The sequence below is a fragment of the Xylocopa sonorina genome, chromosome 17 (genome assembly GCF_050948175.1).
Source record: "Xylocopa sonorina isolate GNS202 chromosome 17, iyXylSono1_principal, whole genome shotgun sequence".
Classification (NCBI taxonomy): Eukaryota; Metazoa; Arthropoda; class Insecta; order Hymenoptera; family Apidae; genus Xylocopa; species Xylocopa sonorina.
Window position 1 is genome coordinate 1,624,483 of NC_135209.1, and position 15,942 is coordinate 1,640,424.

Genomic DNA, 15,942 nt, shown 5'->3' on the forward strand with positions numbered 1-15,942 from the left:
GTGTATACAGGTGTTTACTTGAGTTGACAGGTAGAAAGGTGCATCTGCCTCGGATTTTTCATATTTCTTTTCTTTTTCCATCCACGTTCTATACGCGTTCCGCATTCGAGAGTCTGCAATTAACTTGCTCACTCGATTGCGACGCATCAACCGAAACCGAGGGACTTCATCTTGCGTGTACATCGGGTGAACATTATTCCTCTGCGTTTCATTCGGATTACCTATCGTTCGGTTCAAGGTGAGTCAACGCACGAGCAGCAATGCAAGGAACGTCTTGCCATTTCTTTTCAAATCTCTCACCCCCTCGAACGGCGCTTAAATCGAGTTAACCGTTTAACGTCCACCGATTAACACCACCCCCCCTCCCTGGAATCGGATCCACGATCCGATTCGTACGCGGTGTATTCAGTTTCACTTTTTAAATGCCGAAAATCCGTTTCGCTCGTTCGCGGTGCACGTTAACCGAGGAATGCCCGATTATTAAATGGCATGTACCTGACTCACTCTATCTCTGTGTGCGTACTCGACTATTCGATGGACACGAGAACGTGATATTTGTGTTTTGTTCCATCGAATAACAGAAAGGATACTAATAACGTTTCGTGTGCGCAGAATGCGTTGCAGCGAGTAATTGTTGAAAAACGATAGTCGTAATTGTAAAATGTGGAGCACTCGTGACGACCGTTTCCCCTCGAGATGAAGAGAGCATTGTGAAGTTGCATTATTTTCAATCAGAGCCCGAATAATAACAAAGCTAACGATACTCCCATGTCATAATTAAGGTTAAAGGTATCGGTACGCTGTTGAGCGTGTTAAGTGTATTCATCGTCTACACTTTCGAGCTTGCTCTAAATAGCGTGCTGGAATCTCCTAGCGATTCGAAAACGCATTTACGCATTCCGTTCCGAGTGACAAGTACCTGGAAACCGAGACGCCAGTTATCCCGTGGATAATTCTCGTAACTAGTCGTAATAATGCTAATAAAGATCTTCGTATACAAAGTAACACGTCGTACACAGTCGTTCACGTATCGAGGAGTATAAGTAAAAGGCATTTTGTATACATTATGTACCGATAATTTGTTAACATGTAACTGAAAGTATTACGGAAATTTCAAATACAATGATATAATTATTTAATCGTTACCTCTGGTCATTTTTTAGGTAAATAATCGCGTAGAGTTTGGCGTGGAAATATTTTAAACGAACGAAGACCCGGTCAGTCGTGGAACATGCATTTAATAAATTTTAGGGAACATTCGTAGATCATCTACGATCGTTGTTTATATCATTTCGCGTAAACTGAATTCTTTTTATAATGTTCGAAGAATTGTACGCGAATCGTTTGTTTATTTTCACATATATGGGCGATTACAATTTTGAATAACAATAGAACAGCATTGTTGTAAATAAAATATGTATTCAATGTTTAGAGCAGAGTTGCGAGACTTATCGCTATATGGATTTCGTGTTTTTTTGCTGAATGGGCATAATATACGTTGCAACAGGTATTTCGAAATTAGTTTAGATTAGTGGGAGGGTGCTATTTGAAGGGAAAAACTCTTGGCCGCTTTTCAAACGACGATGCACCACGATGCCGCGTTTCATTGAGAAGTGTACTTTTACCGAATATTGGCTCATGATTATCTCGTTGACGATCTTAATTAGTATGGCTTCGCTACATGTACGAGACATATTCGACATGGCTTTGAAGATCGATCGTATTAATAACATACGATGGAATACTAGATGAATCGAGATAGAGATTTATGATTATTCCGTTTAGTAGCTTTCGTGTATTAGAAAAACTCAATTGCTCAGTCAACTATTGACATCGTACGTTTGTAGATCAAAATTTAGTTTCATGTATCTACAATAAAATTTCGTTGATTCGATATAAATATAAATTAATCTCCGATTCTGTCGTATTAATGATAGTTCGTCTTCTCTGATTTGTTCAAATTCATCGAAAGATGACTCATCGCGAAACGAACGGATATATCGCTTTTTACTGTCGTGAAACAGCCATTCTCTTCTACATGCTACCGAATGTACACACGTTTGTCACACACCCGTGTGACATACATTTCGTTAACGAGTTAAGCGAACGAAAAAAAAAGAAAAACACCGATCGGACTCACCACTTTATCACACGTACAATTAACGCTACGTTAGCCACTGTTTTCTAAGAAATGAAAAAAGGCAGGGGAGACGATATTCTTGACCTTGAACGATACAGATATACCGTAACAAAGTGGAGCTCTTAGGACTTTTCTCATATTGTTTAAGTCTGACTCACGATCGGTGTACCATGACTGGTGCGCTCGGTTCTCACGCTTTTCTCGGATTCTAAAACTGTACAACGTTGCATATTCATTAAACCGTGCTCGCATAGGTCGTAAGCGCGTTCTACCCGGCGCAGTACCGGCTGGTATTATTACAAAATCTCTGTACGCGTCTCTTTCTCTGTTCGAGGGCTCGCCGTTAGTCCGCCGGTTAAGAATGTTAAAGAGATAAAACGGAGATCGTGTTACATTCCAGCTCATCCTTTTTATTTCTCTACTCTCGTCTTCTTATTCTCTTACCATTTCCGAGCGTCTGACTCATTAGAACGTTTTTCAGTAACGACCGGTTTTGCCGGCGAGGCCTACGGTGGTCATCGAAAGAGGCACTCGGGCACATCGTCCCCCTCCCCGTTTACCGTCGAGCTTCGGCTCCAATCTGGCCGATAACGAAGGATGGTAAGCTCTCGTTCGCCTGGTGTAAATGTCTCACCCGCTAACAGCGTGGCTACATCGCGTGTCGCCGTGTCCGACAGTGACGTAGCTCGTGATGGTGACGCCATCTTACCGAGCACCCGCCAATCATATCGCGCGGAGGTAGAGGGTGGTCGCGTAAACGGGGCTCGAACCGCTGTCGAATGGAGTCAAAGCGGCCCGCCCTCGCTTTCTATGTCAGTTGATCTCCATAATCTGGTCAACCCGAATCTTCAAGACTCCGGGCATTACTCCGCTAGTCCCGAGCACGCGGACGCCACCGCCTCGCCCTGTAACAACGTTAAGTCAGCGAAAGGTCACGACGAAGAGGAGAGTTACGAGGCGTTCGGGTCTGTCGAGGGTGATGCCGATGACGGGGTGGACTCGCCGGGCGGTAGTAGTTCTGCACCCTCGCCCACCGGCACCAATTCTCTCAAGTAAGTTCATCGACTCCTCTCGTTTTACCTACGCCGTGCACACACGCGCGCACCACCTGTATATCGATCCGTTTTCCGCGTACGAACAGCGTTCGCGACACCGCGCGCTTCCACACGCTCGACCAGCGATCATTTTGCGCGCGAACCATTTTCAAGCTCCGACACCTTCTCAGTTTCCGGTCTGATCTGTAGATGGTGCCGTCATCGTTAAGCCCACGTGCGTGAATTAGTGAACCCGACCCGCTCGCGATTTTACGATTCTGACGGACGGATGTTTGTATTTTTTACCATAATACCATCGACGTTTTGGGGAATACGTACGATATTGGTCGATAAGTGGAGCGCACACTTTTACGTCGAGTCCGTTCAGACGAGATTTCGAACGTTGCGCAAAAACGTAGGACTGTACGAAACTAGTCGAATTTTCAATATGTTGCGCGTGTATTTAAGTTTAAAGTTGTCTCACCGGAATGTTCCAGTCGTTTTAGCGTTCACTTCGAACATGTTTACCTTGCGAAACCGTGCACACACAGTGCAGCTTGTGCATGTGTCGGGATTTAGTACAGGTTTTCTCACATTTTATATGAATATCATTCGAAAAGATCTATTCCCACGATTACTTTAATGCTTCGCTAGGCTGATTCGATGCGTAGAAAAACTTTCACGCGAAAAGAGAAAATAAAACCGACCATCTTATTATCTTCCGCGCATTCCGGAATTACAATCCCCCTGCGTTTTCCTCTAAATACTGTACCGCGTGTCTCCGCTACCTGGTGCACGCCAATTAATCTTAAAATATTCAACACGCATCTTCTAATTACACTGCACTCGGGTACACTCGGATACATCTGTTTTGCATCATCGTATTCGTGTTTTGTAGTTATTAAAAAGAATGCTGTTAACAGAGACTTATAAAGTGTGCGAAGTGAGAGAATAAAATTCTGCAATCATAATTTAACGTTAGAAAATGAATAAGTTAAGGAAACGGTAGTACGTTATTAATCAAGATTTCAAAGTATACATCGTTTACACGTTCTCTTCTTGTTCTGTTTCAATTAGAAATCCAAGAAGTCCCAATTCAACCATAGGAAGGCATTCTTGGTTACGGACGTCACTTAGGCGAACACCTCCCTGGTAAATTTTGGTTCCCCTTGCTTTTTAAATTTCACACTTCTCGACCTTACTATTTGTTCTACACTAATATCCGTATTATCCATTATTCAATGGACACCTATTTGATATCAGATTCTAGAAATAATTCGGTATCCAAATTTAATCGAGTCTCGAGTGACGAATTTCAATGTTTATTTCAATTTTCGAGTTCGTTCCGATTTGGTATACCAAACGTTTAAACAGCGAGACGATGTAAATGAACTCTCTGCTCGAAGGAAAGCTCCTTGAAAACGCCACGAAACTTATGCAGCGTGCAGAAACGAAGTTCACGCGCCGGCGATACCATAATCGTCAGGTGTTAGATTTAATTCGCCGCAGGAAAACTTCCTTCGAACCGAAATACAGAACAATGACGAGAGGCTGGCGTGCGAAAAAAAATCGCTACTGTGAAACCGTCTGATAAATTACGGTTGTCTAGCCGTGTTAATAGACCGAGGCAGATAAGAGACTTGTTCAATCTGTGAGGAAAGCTATCCGGAATTATCTGCACAAGAGACTCGTTAAATTCCCCGAGGAACACGTCTGTAACGATCTCTACGACACGAGGGAAGCCATTAACAGTGGTAGTACGTACAGGGAACAATATTAGATAGCGCATACAATGCTTTTCTATTCTGGTATCGATGATTACGTCACAAGAATTTTATCGGATAATATCCACTTCACGAAGACAATTATACGACACATAACTCGACGATGTAGTAACGATGTATGCAATAGTAAAGCTGTTGTATTTGTTGTTGCCAAACTGACTTGCTTTAGATAAACAAGTTAGTGATATTCTCTGCATTGTATTCGGTATGTAAATGTTCTCAAGTGATTCCGTGGTATCGATCGTTACGAGAAACGAAGACAAAAGTGGAAGAGGTCTTTGTAAATAGAACGGTTTATTTTTACGTTTAGTGTGCGGCGAGTATTCGATGTAAAAACGCGTAAATGAACAAGAATCGCGTTTCACTCGTATTCGTATGAACTGATTGTAATTGGAATTACACACTGCACGCTGTTTTCGAGAATAATTGGAACGAAGCTTCCGTTTGGTCTGTTCCTTTGACGCGATTAGAAGTTCGAGTACATATAATTATGTTCTTGGATTTGTTTACGACGTCGACCTTCGTTTATTTTCAACCGAGTGTATAGATTTGATTCATTTATAAACATGGTAATTTGGCTTGTTGCCGGTTAAGGCGTTTTACGGCTTGCCAAACGGGATTTACGTTCAAACATTTTATAAGGTTCGTAATCACGACTATAAGATGATCGTAACATTGTAAATTGGTCGTGAAATCGAGTCTGAATGCTGAAACGAAAGAGCGACTCGAAGCTGGAGTTTATTAACAAGCTTCTAGTAATTATGTAGCGAAAAGATCTATTACGTAAGAATATTTTAACATATTTTTCACGGCCACGTTAATCGTTTTTCAGTTCCGGAAGGAAGAGACTTAGTTCCAATGCGTTAGCAAGGTAAGGACGAATCATTCATTATTAGACTTGTATTCTGACAATAACAATGCACTGTAAGCGAGTTACGTAAATTGTTTTTGCTCAAGCTACGATTGTGTAATTTATGACTGAACGTTTTCGTGTATCAAAGAATGCATTTAACTGCGAGAATCAAACGAATTCGGTGTACTTTTAAACTCGTTTAGTGTGAAGAGAATAACTCTAGAAGTTTGAAACAAACATTTTATTCCGTCTTACAAGTTGGTGTAGCTTGACGTCATGGGATAACAATAGCAACGATGTAACTCAGCAGCAAAGAATTCACAATTCATAGAAAGAACCTTACGGTGTCCTTATTCATCTGATAATTTTCAAGTCGATCCTTTCACGAAACGCAAAACGACAGACTTTCTAAAGCGTGGGCACTGCCAGCACACGCACTTCCACATCCCATTTCCTTTTATGCTTCCACAAATACCTTGGGTATATATTTTACCTTGTTGTCTATATTTATCCCCTTACGAAATTCCGCGGTTATTTTCCTTTTTTCTAAATACACCCCACTTGAAAATCATAATCGACGATGTTAAAGATTTTTTATTTTATCGTATTAGTTCTTTTAACGTCAAATAAGTTCCTTGTCCCTTTGGTTCTCAACGCGTACCATTTTCCAATTTCGTATTTATCCTTTAAAACTTTTTTCTAAAATTCCATGAATTATATAAATTTGCTCTGACAATCATGCGCAACTTCAATTAAAGTGATTGAATATTAGAAGCTCGATCTTTCCTTAAAATTATCAAATATGATTGGTGTCGTGTAATTTTATTGTACACGCGATACAAGTTATTAGGAATTATTCGAACAGATATTTGGGGGAAAATATAGTCGACTGAATCGAATCGAACATCTTGAACGGAAACAAGCGTTATTATTATTTGCTACACTATCGAGAGGTATCTCCTCGGTTTTAACGATGACCAGTGCTTCAATTATTCTTTTCCAGTCAACTTTACCGAAGCGGCAGTTTCAATAGCTCTGGCAGAGGTTCCAACTGTGATCCCACGGACGATATGTACAGCGATGTTTCCCTTGAGGATGATGTCATTGATCTCAATCATAGAGTAAGTGATATTGCCATTAACTATTAACGTAACTTAGATTCGATCTACTACTTGCCAGTCTCTGGCTGCTACACCAGTTTCCCGCAACGTCTCAAACTGCTTGAAGTATTCCAACGATGATACTATCGATAACGATACTCACGGCCCAAATTTGCCCATTAGAAATGACGTTTAACCCTATCAGCTGATTAACGCCAGACAAAATTGCCATCCTCGCGATGCAGGAATAAAACAGTGATTCCATCGAACCCCAATGAGGCATACCTCGAAACTCGATGCCTGAGAGAAATAAGGGAATCAGGATCTTAGATGTGCGCGACTAATTCACCCTGTCGATCGCCACCTCGATCAAGGTCGCCCATCGACAGCACCACAGACGACGTTAGGTTCCATCAGCAACATCCGCCGCATCCGCTACCCTACGCTTATTATCCACCGCCTTATCCACATCCGTATGGTCCTTACCCCTATCACCCAGGTGGATTTTATTCACCGCCTTACTGCAACGACCTAGCCCAAGAATCGGGTGGCTCCTCGTGGCTCAGCTTCGTGCTGTTGATCTTTCTGCTGGTGTGCGTTGTTAGCGTTGTTCTTTATCGGTCCTTATCTCGCGATACCCGGCGAAGATTAAACGCCAGGCTGCCTACCTTAATACAACCAGCGCAGGTAAATCTGACTTCCTGTTGTTGCGTAATTGTCGCGCACTTTTATCGTCGTTATATTCCTCGCCAGCGTTACGCGATATTTATTCTCGAGGGCGAGAAACGGTGGCTGATCGCGGCTCCTACGGAATTAAATGGAAAGTGTGTTTGGAAGAAAATGGTTTTAAACTTTATGGGTAGAACGGTTTAAAAAGTAAAGAAGAGGCAGAACTTGGCTCTATTTGAGTTGTCTGGCTTCTAAATCGTTTTAAAATTAGTGTAGAGATGATGCATCGCTGCTATCTTCTATTCTGACTAATAAGCCTGTAGTGGGATAGTAATTATCATACACAGAAACTAATTACTCCGCGTTGTGATGATGAAACTAAAAGTCGTTACCATCCTCGTTGATATCTGGATTTGCTTAATTGCTCGATAAATAGTGAACTATTTTCTTCCCAAAACATTGAACGATTAATTGCCCTAACGATCGTACGTGAAACATTATAAGTATAAAAAATTACAGTAAGAATCCAAGTAGACGGTGAACGTAACCATTCTCAATAAGATTCGGTAAGACATCAATTATATAATAGACAGGAACGCGTTTCAGATTAGTAATAAATAGAGAGCACAAACGTTTCTCACGTCTTTAGGATTCTAATCGCGTGGACAGGGCCCTTAGAAAAAAAATAAACACACAAGCGATTTCCCGAGCGAGCAGCCCCTAAAAACGGTGATCTTTCTGAACCTGTAGACCGCGAAGAGAAAAAAGGATGCGATACAGAATTATCCAGCCGAATTTATTCTATATTCTGATATAACTGATCCGCTCGATAGAGATTACAATATTTTCTGCGAGGGATGCAAGGATCGTCGTTCTGTATCGGATGATACGTCGACGAAAAATGGACGTTACTTGATGTGCGATGAGGACAAAAGCAAACACGAAGGTATCATAGAATGCCTCTCGGAAAACAAAGTCAATGTCACCACGGATATATCTGGCACGTTCGTGAGTGAGGTCACTCGATCCGTTGCTTCCCCGAATAATTGAAGAAGAATTTAGTCAAATTCAATGTTCGACAAAAATGTGGAAATTTAATAAAAAAAACGAACAATTACCATTTAACAAAGATTAAGTACAGTCGGAATTTGAGTAACTAAAATTCAAATTGGACGTAAGATAAAATTTAATGGGAATCAACAAAATAAGTATCGTCGAATTTAAACAGGATTTAATAGTCAGAGTTTAATAAAGAACAGGAAAACGCTGAATAGTTTTGCTTTGCATTCCACTCTCTTACACGTTTACGATGTCGTAAAATAAAAAAAGAAGAAGTAGAAATTGTACAATCGCGAACAACTCGATGAATTGCATAAAAACAAGGTAACGCGTTTTAATGAAGGTTTTAATGTTCTATATAATGTGGATTCAATTACATACTTTGTTATGCATCGAATTGCATGCTGTATGATATACTTATTACAGGTTTAGCGATTATTGTTAATGAAGATGAATGATGTCCACAGATAAATTCGTTCATTCGTTGGATAAAATGAAATTTCAAGCCAACTATTTATACTATTATACTGTTACATATTGGAAGTAAAAAACAATTTTAGATGAACGTTTCAATTTTCATCCTTTTATGGTATAAAAAATATACAAGACTAAAGCATTTTATCGAAAAAAATAAATGATTTATAATCAAAATATACGTTATAGTGGTAAGGAGATATTTTCACTACATGAAATTATGTATCTTATTTTAATTAGATATTTTTTTATACTGTTTTATTTATGCACGCATAACGGTTGTCGTAATTCATAAATTTCGTTTGAAATTTGTGTAAGAAAGTAGATTATCGTATAATTTTACATGCTCTGTTACGTAATGCTTACGCGAAGTTTAATTGCCGCCAAAAGGAAAACTGAAAGCATGTTTACGGTCTGATAGGTTTTTTAAAAAGTTTATGGTATCGATTTTTATATTCCAAATCGAGTTATTCGTATTGAGAAGAGGACAAAATTAAAATATTCAATACAATGAATTTAATTGTAATTTCCAAGAAATTTTTCATTGAAACGCGAATAAATGTCGTTTAATTGAAGTCGATACGACATTTCATATCGAATAAACAAGTGCAGGTGAACGCGATAGAAAAATACGATCGTTGTGCGAGTTTCTGAAATGAAAATTTAACGAATAAAATTAGTCACGTGTTCGAAATTAAGAAAATAATTAAATCTATCGGTCTTTACGGGTGCCGCGTGTGTTTGGTAAATTGAAGCATGACATGTGCTAAATTACAGTCTGAAGGAATAATAGGATGGAAAGGTTGGCCTTTTCTTAATTTTTTTATTATTCTCGTTGTGATCGTTTATCTAGGACTTCACGTTTGTCACAAAATGTTTGCCGGTTCTTCGTCGAATCCTCAATAATTCTAAAGGAAGGATCATTTTACCGGCGAAATCGTCGTAATCTACTTAATACGGTATTTTACATAATTCTATTTCATAAATAAACAATTTTATGTGCTGTAATTAATCAAGTTTACATAACGAACAAAAATTAATGTCCAATTTGCAAATTAAATGAATTTAATACTGCTTCAGTACATAAGCTTCTCATAGTCTCAGATAAATTAATATAATTGTTTTTATTAAAGCACAAACGCGCTTTCACAGTTAAAAAATTGCAAATTTAACTCAATAAATGTACAGAATGCGTATAACATCCAAAAATATTATAACACTGAATAAAATAGCCGTTATAGTATTTTCTGAGCAAAGCAAATCTCTCGTCAGATTACATTTCTTTAGTTATATTTATATAACATAAATTTCCATAAACATCCAGAGTCTAAATATTATACACTCGCGTATGTAAATATACAAGCTTCAACGCTGGTCTCATTCGATACAAATCAGGCATTGAAAATATGATCCAGGGGCGTGTATTCGTCTCTGGATGTTTATCAAAACTGTCACGACATACATTGACAACCGAGCAAATACGTTTAATTAAAACAGAAAGAAATTCTAATTACGTCGAGACACGATGTAGCGTGCACGTAAGTGCATATTCCTCGATAATACCATTTGAGAGATTTTAATTCGATATAAATAATAAAGGATTAAATGCAATACATATTTTCATAGAATAATGAAATACAACGGAAGCGAAGGTGGGAAAGAAAAAAAATATGTTAATACAGCCGGAGAACGGAGACCGCGTTTAATTGGATTCTCGAGAGCACGCGTAGGGGTGACCGAAACTCTCTGTTCAATATAACGTGTGTGTCATGCACGATATAACGCGCGATTCAGCGAAGTTAGTCGATACGTAGTATGGAGTGCACAAATAGCCTCTCGACTACTCCCAGCTCACAGTGGGCGATTGAGACGAACGATTATATTCGAAGTACGCCCAAAGAAACAGGATGTGTCGCGCGTAGTGTTGTGGCTTTCTCTGTACATCTTGGACCGTCCACGCTTCCGTACGCCGTGTTGTTCGCGCATACCGTACGCGGACCCACGAAAAGTTTCGAGGTTAGGTTCTCAGTGACAAGAGTGGTGATACGCGAACGACCGGGGCATGTAGGGGGACCGGCGTGCCTGCACGTCGTTCTAACGGAATAATCCCCTGTATAGGATTAGTCGAAGAGGATGACGAGTCTACCTGTCACCGGTGTGACGTGAGAGATCACGAGTCAGAATGGATTCGAATAATTGCAATGAGCAAACAGAGACAGGTGCGATCGAATGTTACGATCGCGACAATCGGATAACTTCCGGGGAGGGGCCGTCTCCTGGGCCTGGAGCCGGCCTCGAATATGATTTGTGGGAAGGCCAGTTTCAATTTGTCGGACAGCCGCCTTCTCACGGCAGTCGGCTACCTCGTCGTCGTGGCCCTCGGCTATCCGAGCAAGTAAGGCGGCACCAGTGCACACTTTCGGATTGTGGGGCTGTTATCTGCTGTGTACTCGAATGGCTTCTTTTTTTTTTTCTCTTTTTTTTTGGTTCGAGATAATCATAACACGAGATTGCAAAACATAAGTAAGGAGCAAGTGAATGAACTTTTCGGTTGAAATCGAATAGATCACTTGTGAAATGGTCAGGTAGTTTTTCAACTACTAGTTCAATACGTGGATAGTAAAAAGTAGTTCATAGTGCGATATCCGAAACGCACGTAATCGATTACCGTTACTGAATTGTCGTTTTATTGAATTTTAATTTTGTTACCTTACGCAATCGTGTTTTTATTCCAACGATTAATTTTATTTTATATGTATAGTAATTGAAGTAATGTATTTAACGTAGAGTTATGGAACACGTAACGTAATATTTATCCGTGTTAAAGTTTAACTCTTAGAGAGATAAATTTACGTTGCCTTTAGTATTTCCACTGTTGCGAGTAGCGGTGTTCACTGACACACAGTGTGAGCTAATTATAGATTTGTAGACAGTGTGTAGAAAACAAGACGAGGCTATTCGAAATTATAGCTTTGTGAACGTAATGGAATCTGTTATACATGATAATTACATTTAATTTTGCAAATTTTTTATGCAGAGATTAACATAAGATCGAACAAAACTTCAGCCTTAGTAGTTGAGAACCACTGACTCGTAAAGTCTACAGTTTAAACTCGCACGTGCCCGAGTTCTTAAATACGAACCTACCGTCGATAGTTTTCATTGTACTTTTATGGTTGCAGCTTGAGAATATTGCTACAGGAAACAATTTTATTTAGAAAGAAAAAAAATTATTGAATTTGCCGTATAATCCGTAATTCTTAAAAATATGTTACACTTTTCAGGTTCAAATGATCCAGGAGCAAATGCATGCTTTAGCAGATACCCAATCGGTTGGAGAGGAGCGGTACGCTAGGGCAAAACAGGAAAATGCTATGCTACAAGCAAGAATACTAATGTTGGAGGAAGCTGCCAAAGATGCCGAGTCTAGGGCCGAAGAAAGGCTTCAGGTGATTTTTAATCGAACGTACACTGTATTTTTTTTAATATTTATTAAGATCAATCGTCACATTCGAAGATTATTATAAATTTTAGGCGGAACAACGGAGGCACAGAGATTGGGCGAGTCGTTTGGAACGCGAACGACAGTTGCAACTAGAAAATTATGCCATTAAACTGCAAGCGGTAGAATTAGAAGGAGCTAATTTAAGGGATGAAATAGGAAGGTTACGCGAGCAGCTCGAGAAAGTTAAAGCGGAGAAAAGTCGGTTAGAAAGCGACCTTGAAGAGGCTAGAAGGGAAGTAGATATTGCACGCGAAAATGAACGCCAAGCGATGAGCCGAGCTAGCGAAGCTCATTATCAATTTGAAGCTGCGAGAGAAGAACTTTCTATGAGAATCGAGGATCAACAAAGGATAGAGGAATTAATGCAACAGGTGACGGAACTCCGGGCGCGTAATAAAAGTATGTTTTTGAACAATATAATAGACGAAGGTTCGTTCACGATTAAACATTTTAAACATTGTGCATTCTTTCAACAAGATCTAGAAGAATCACGAGACGAATTGCAAGCTGCAGCGGCTCTGCAGGCAGGCCGTGAACTATTAATGTTAAATCCGTGTAATAACTCTGGTGAAAAAGGACCTAGTCTTGCTGTAGAACTACTAGCTGGCATGAATCAAGATCAAGTATGTTATGCTCGTTATTTGCACGGGAAATGTAATTTTTAATCTCCGAATATTATTCTGTATTTTATTCTTCCTTTGCTATTTGGGTTTATTACAGATGGACGGTCAGCTTCCCGAAGAAAATGGTGAACCCTGTAATATATCTGAAGTACGTGTTAAATTGTGTATATTTTAAACTTAATTGATCGCCGTATGACCGTTTTATATCATTACAGATAAAACAAGCTTTAAAGGAACAGCAAGAGGTCAATACACAGTTAAGAGCATATATCGATGGGATTCTACTGAACATAGTTGAAAACTATCCGCAATTGTTAGAAGTAAAACAAACCCATTGAACTATTATATAAATAATCAGTTACTGAATTTAATGTTAATTGTTTGAGGCACTAGTACATTACACTACTTTGTTGGAATTCTTTATTATTTATAGATTTATATAAGCAATTTTATTATACTTATACAGAAATAGTATATGGGAAAGAAATTTCCGTCCATGTGAAACTTAAAATTTTATTATTCTGTTGTAATTGTTAAATCGAACATTTTCACTGCCATTATAACTCTTTCAATCGTACGCTTTTGATAACGACGGCAGTGGAGGAATGAAGAGTTCAAATAAAAAGTAGTATATATACATATATGTATATATATACATATGTATGTACAATCAAGGCATTGAGTCTTGTAATTCAAAGCCTTGTAAAGTTGCCTTTGTACAAATGGTACAAAACTATTTTCAAACACCGAGGAACAATTAATATATATGTAGCGTAATTCATTGCTCAGAAAACCAAGCTTTGTTATGCAAAAATAAATTATGGAAACGTATTTAAAAGTTTTTAACAAACGTGTCAAAATGTACAGCTGCTGATTTGGATATCACAAGAATTGTGAAGTTATCAAAAATATTTAGGAAATTTAACATTTGATATAATAATCTATAGTTTACACGATACACTTTAAAAATTTATACCGAACAAGAGATACTGAGAACATAATTAAATGATTATATTTTACTACCTATAGTTTCATCTCATTTGAAAATCCTATATTACTTTTGAGCGAAAAATAATTTATACGTTCAAAATTATCTTAGCGGCAATTTTCCAAACTTTTATAAAAGTCACACTTTTAAAAATACTATCTTTTCATCGATTAAAACTTTATAATTAGACAAAATTTGGTACATTTTATAAGAGTTGGCTTGAGTTCCGAGCCCCTATCGTGCACGATCATAGCAATCGTCGGACTTCATGCCAGAACGTGAGGTAGATCAAGATTAAGCTCATGCGTCAAGAGAAGAAACAGCTCGGACGGAAGTTGAGGACGTTGAAGAAAGAAAGCAAGATGTTAAGGAGCTCAGCAGGATCTAGCATAACTTCTAATTAAAGGGCAAGCCCTAGTATGAGGACAATCGGAGAGTTGATCAGCGAGTTTGGAGGTGACGATCACTATTTACAAAACTAGAGAAAGCAACCACAATTATTCTTTTCTATGTATTACCTGGATAACAATTTATCAAGACTTTTCTTTGAAACTCAAGAGGAATACGTTAAACTAGTTCCATAAAAAAACAAGCTCCTTAATTGAATGAAGAGGATGTTCGGTACCCATGAAATCTGGTTGCAAGTCCGTTACAAGTTTCGGCGAAAATTTCCACGAGAAATTGATTCTGGTGAATCGAGTGCCAATTGTAGACGAAGAAATAGTGGACTACCTAATCGATGGTGTTATCAACACTAATTTGCGTAATCATATAATAATATAAATGTATTTGCAATTTTGCAACGGCATCAGTTGTTGGAGACGTTTAGGAAAATCTCGATATCCACCGGAATGAAAGTGCAGCTCACATCGATCACGACAATGACCCAGGTCAAGGCATCAAAATTGCCACTGAATAAGGAGCCCATGGCACAAGTGTAACAGATTTACAATTGCAACCGCAGGAGTCATTGGTCAAGGGACTGCCAACAGACAAGGAAGGAAATGCGGTCCTGTTACGGGTACGAATTAATAGGGGATCTACTGACTACCTGTTCCAAAAGGACATTCTTGCAAACTACCTGCGTTCAACTGACCAAGTCCCTAGAAGATAAATTCTATCATTTTGTAGAAATTAACAAAACCCTGCTGATTCTATAGGCGTAATAAATGCGGCGATCATGTTTAACGACCCACGACAGGAGAACGCGATCTTATTAGTAGTGCATACAATGATGGTTATTTATTATTATTATTATTATTATTATTACTATTGTTGTTCTTTATTGTACTGAGGTTACTGCCTACTTCGATCTTTTCTATAAGTTATTGCATATTTAGTATATTTTTACTTTTTTATCTTTCCATATTTGATTTAGTTTCTCTGGTCATATCTTATTTCCCTTATGTATATGTTTACTTACTTATATACTATAGATACATTTTTTCTGAGCGTTAAGTCTTAATCTAAGAATCTAAGTTACTATTTTAAGTCTGTAATCTGCAGCTGTATCCCTTTATGGATACAAAGTTAATACCTTTTATAAATTAATGCAAAGTATCATAGTTTAAATAGTACTTGTCAGATTGGTTCATCTTACTCTTTGTTATATAGATCAAATATTTTTGATTTTGTGGTTTCTTTTTTATGAAATTTGCTAACTCCCATATTTGTTTCACTGTTCTTATGTTATTATTTCTATCCATTCCCTGT

General features: G+C 38.5%; 1 protein-coding gene across 5 annotated transcripts; it reads left to right on the forward strand.

Moving 5' to 3' along the window:
- The first annotated feature begins 15 nt into the window (after positions 1 to 15).
- Nuf (rab11 family-interacting protein nuf) lies at positions 16 to 14,265 on the forward strand. Of its 5 annotated transcripts, none has more exons than XM_076908077.1 (9): positions 16 to 238; positions 4,252 to 4,326; positions 5,791 to 5,829; positions 6,815 to 6,932; positions 12,398 to 12,562; positions 12,648 to 13,017; positions 13,096 to 13,241; positions 13,339 to 13,389; positions 13,457 to 14,265. In XM_076908077.1, the coding sequence occupies exons 4-9, from the start codon at positions 6,882 to 6,884 to the stop codon at positions 13,577 to 13,579; spliced, it is 906 nt and encodes a 301-aa protein (XP_076764192.1). In that variant the 5' UTR covers positions 16 to 238; positions 4,252 to 4,326; positions 5,791 to 5,829; positions 6,815 to 6,881; the 3' UTR covers positions 13,580 to 14,265. The 5 variants fall into 5 exon arrangements, with proteins under 5 accessions (XP_076764192.1, XP_076764193.1, XP_076764191.1 ...); XM_076908076.1 differs by lacking the exon at positions 16 to 238 and adding an exon at positions 2,622 to 3,192 and having other exon boundaries at positions 13,328 to 13,389; XM_076908074.1 differs by lacking the exon at positions 16 to 238 and adding an exon at positions 2,622 to 3,192.
- Positions 14,266 to 15,942: the final 1,677 nt, after the last annotated feature.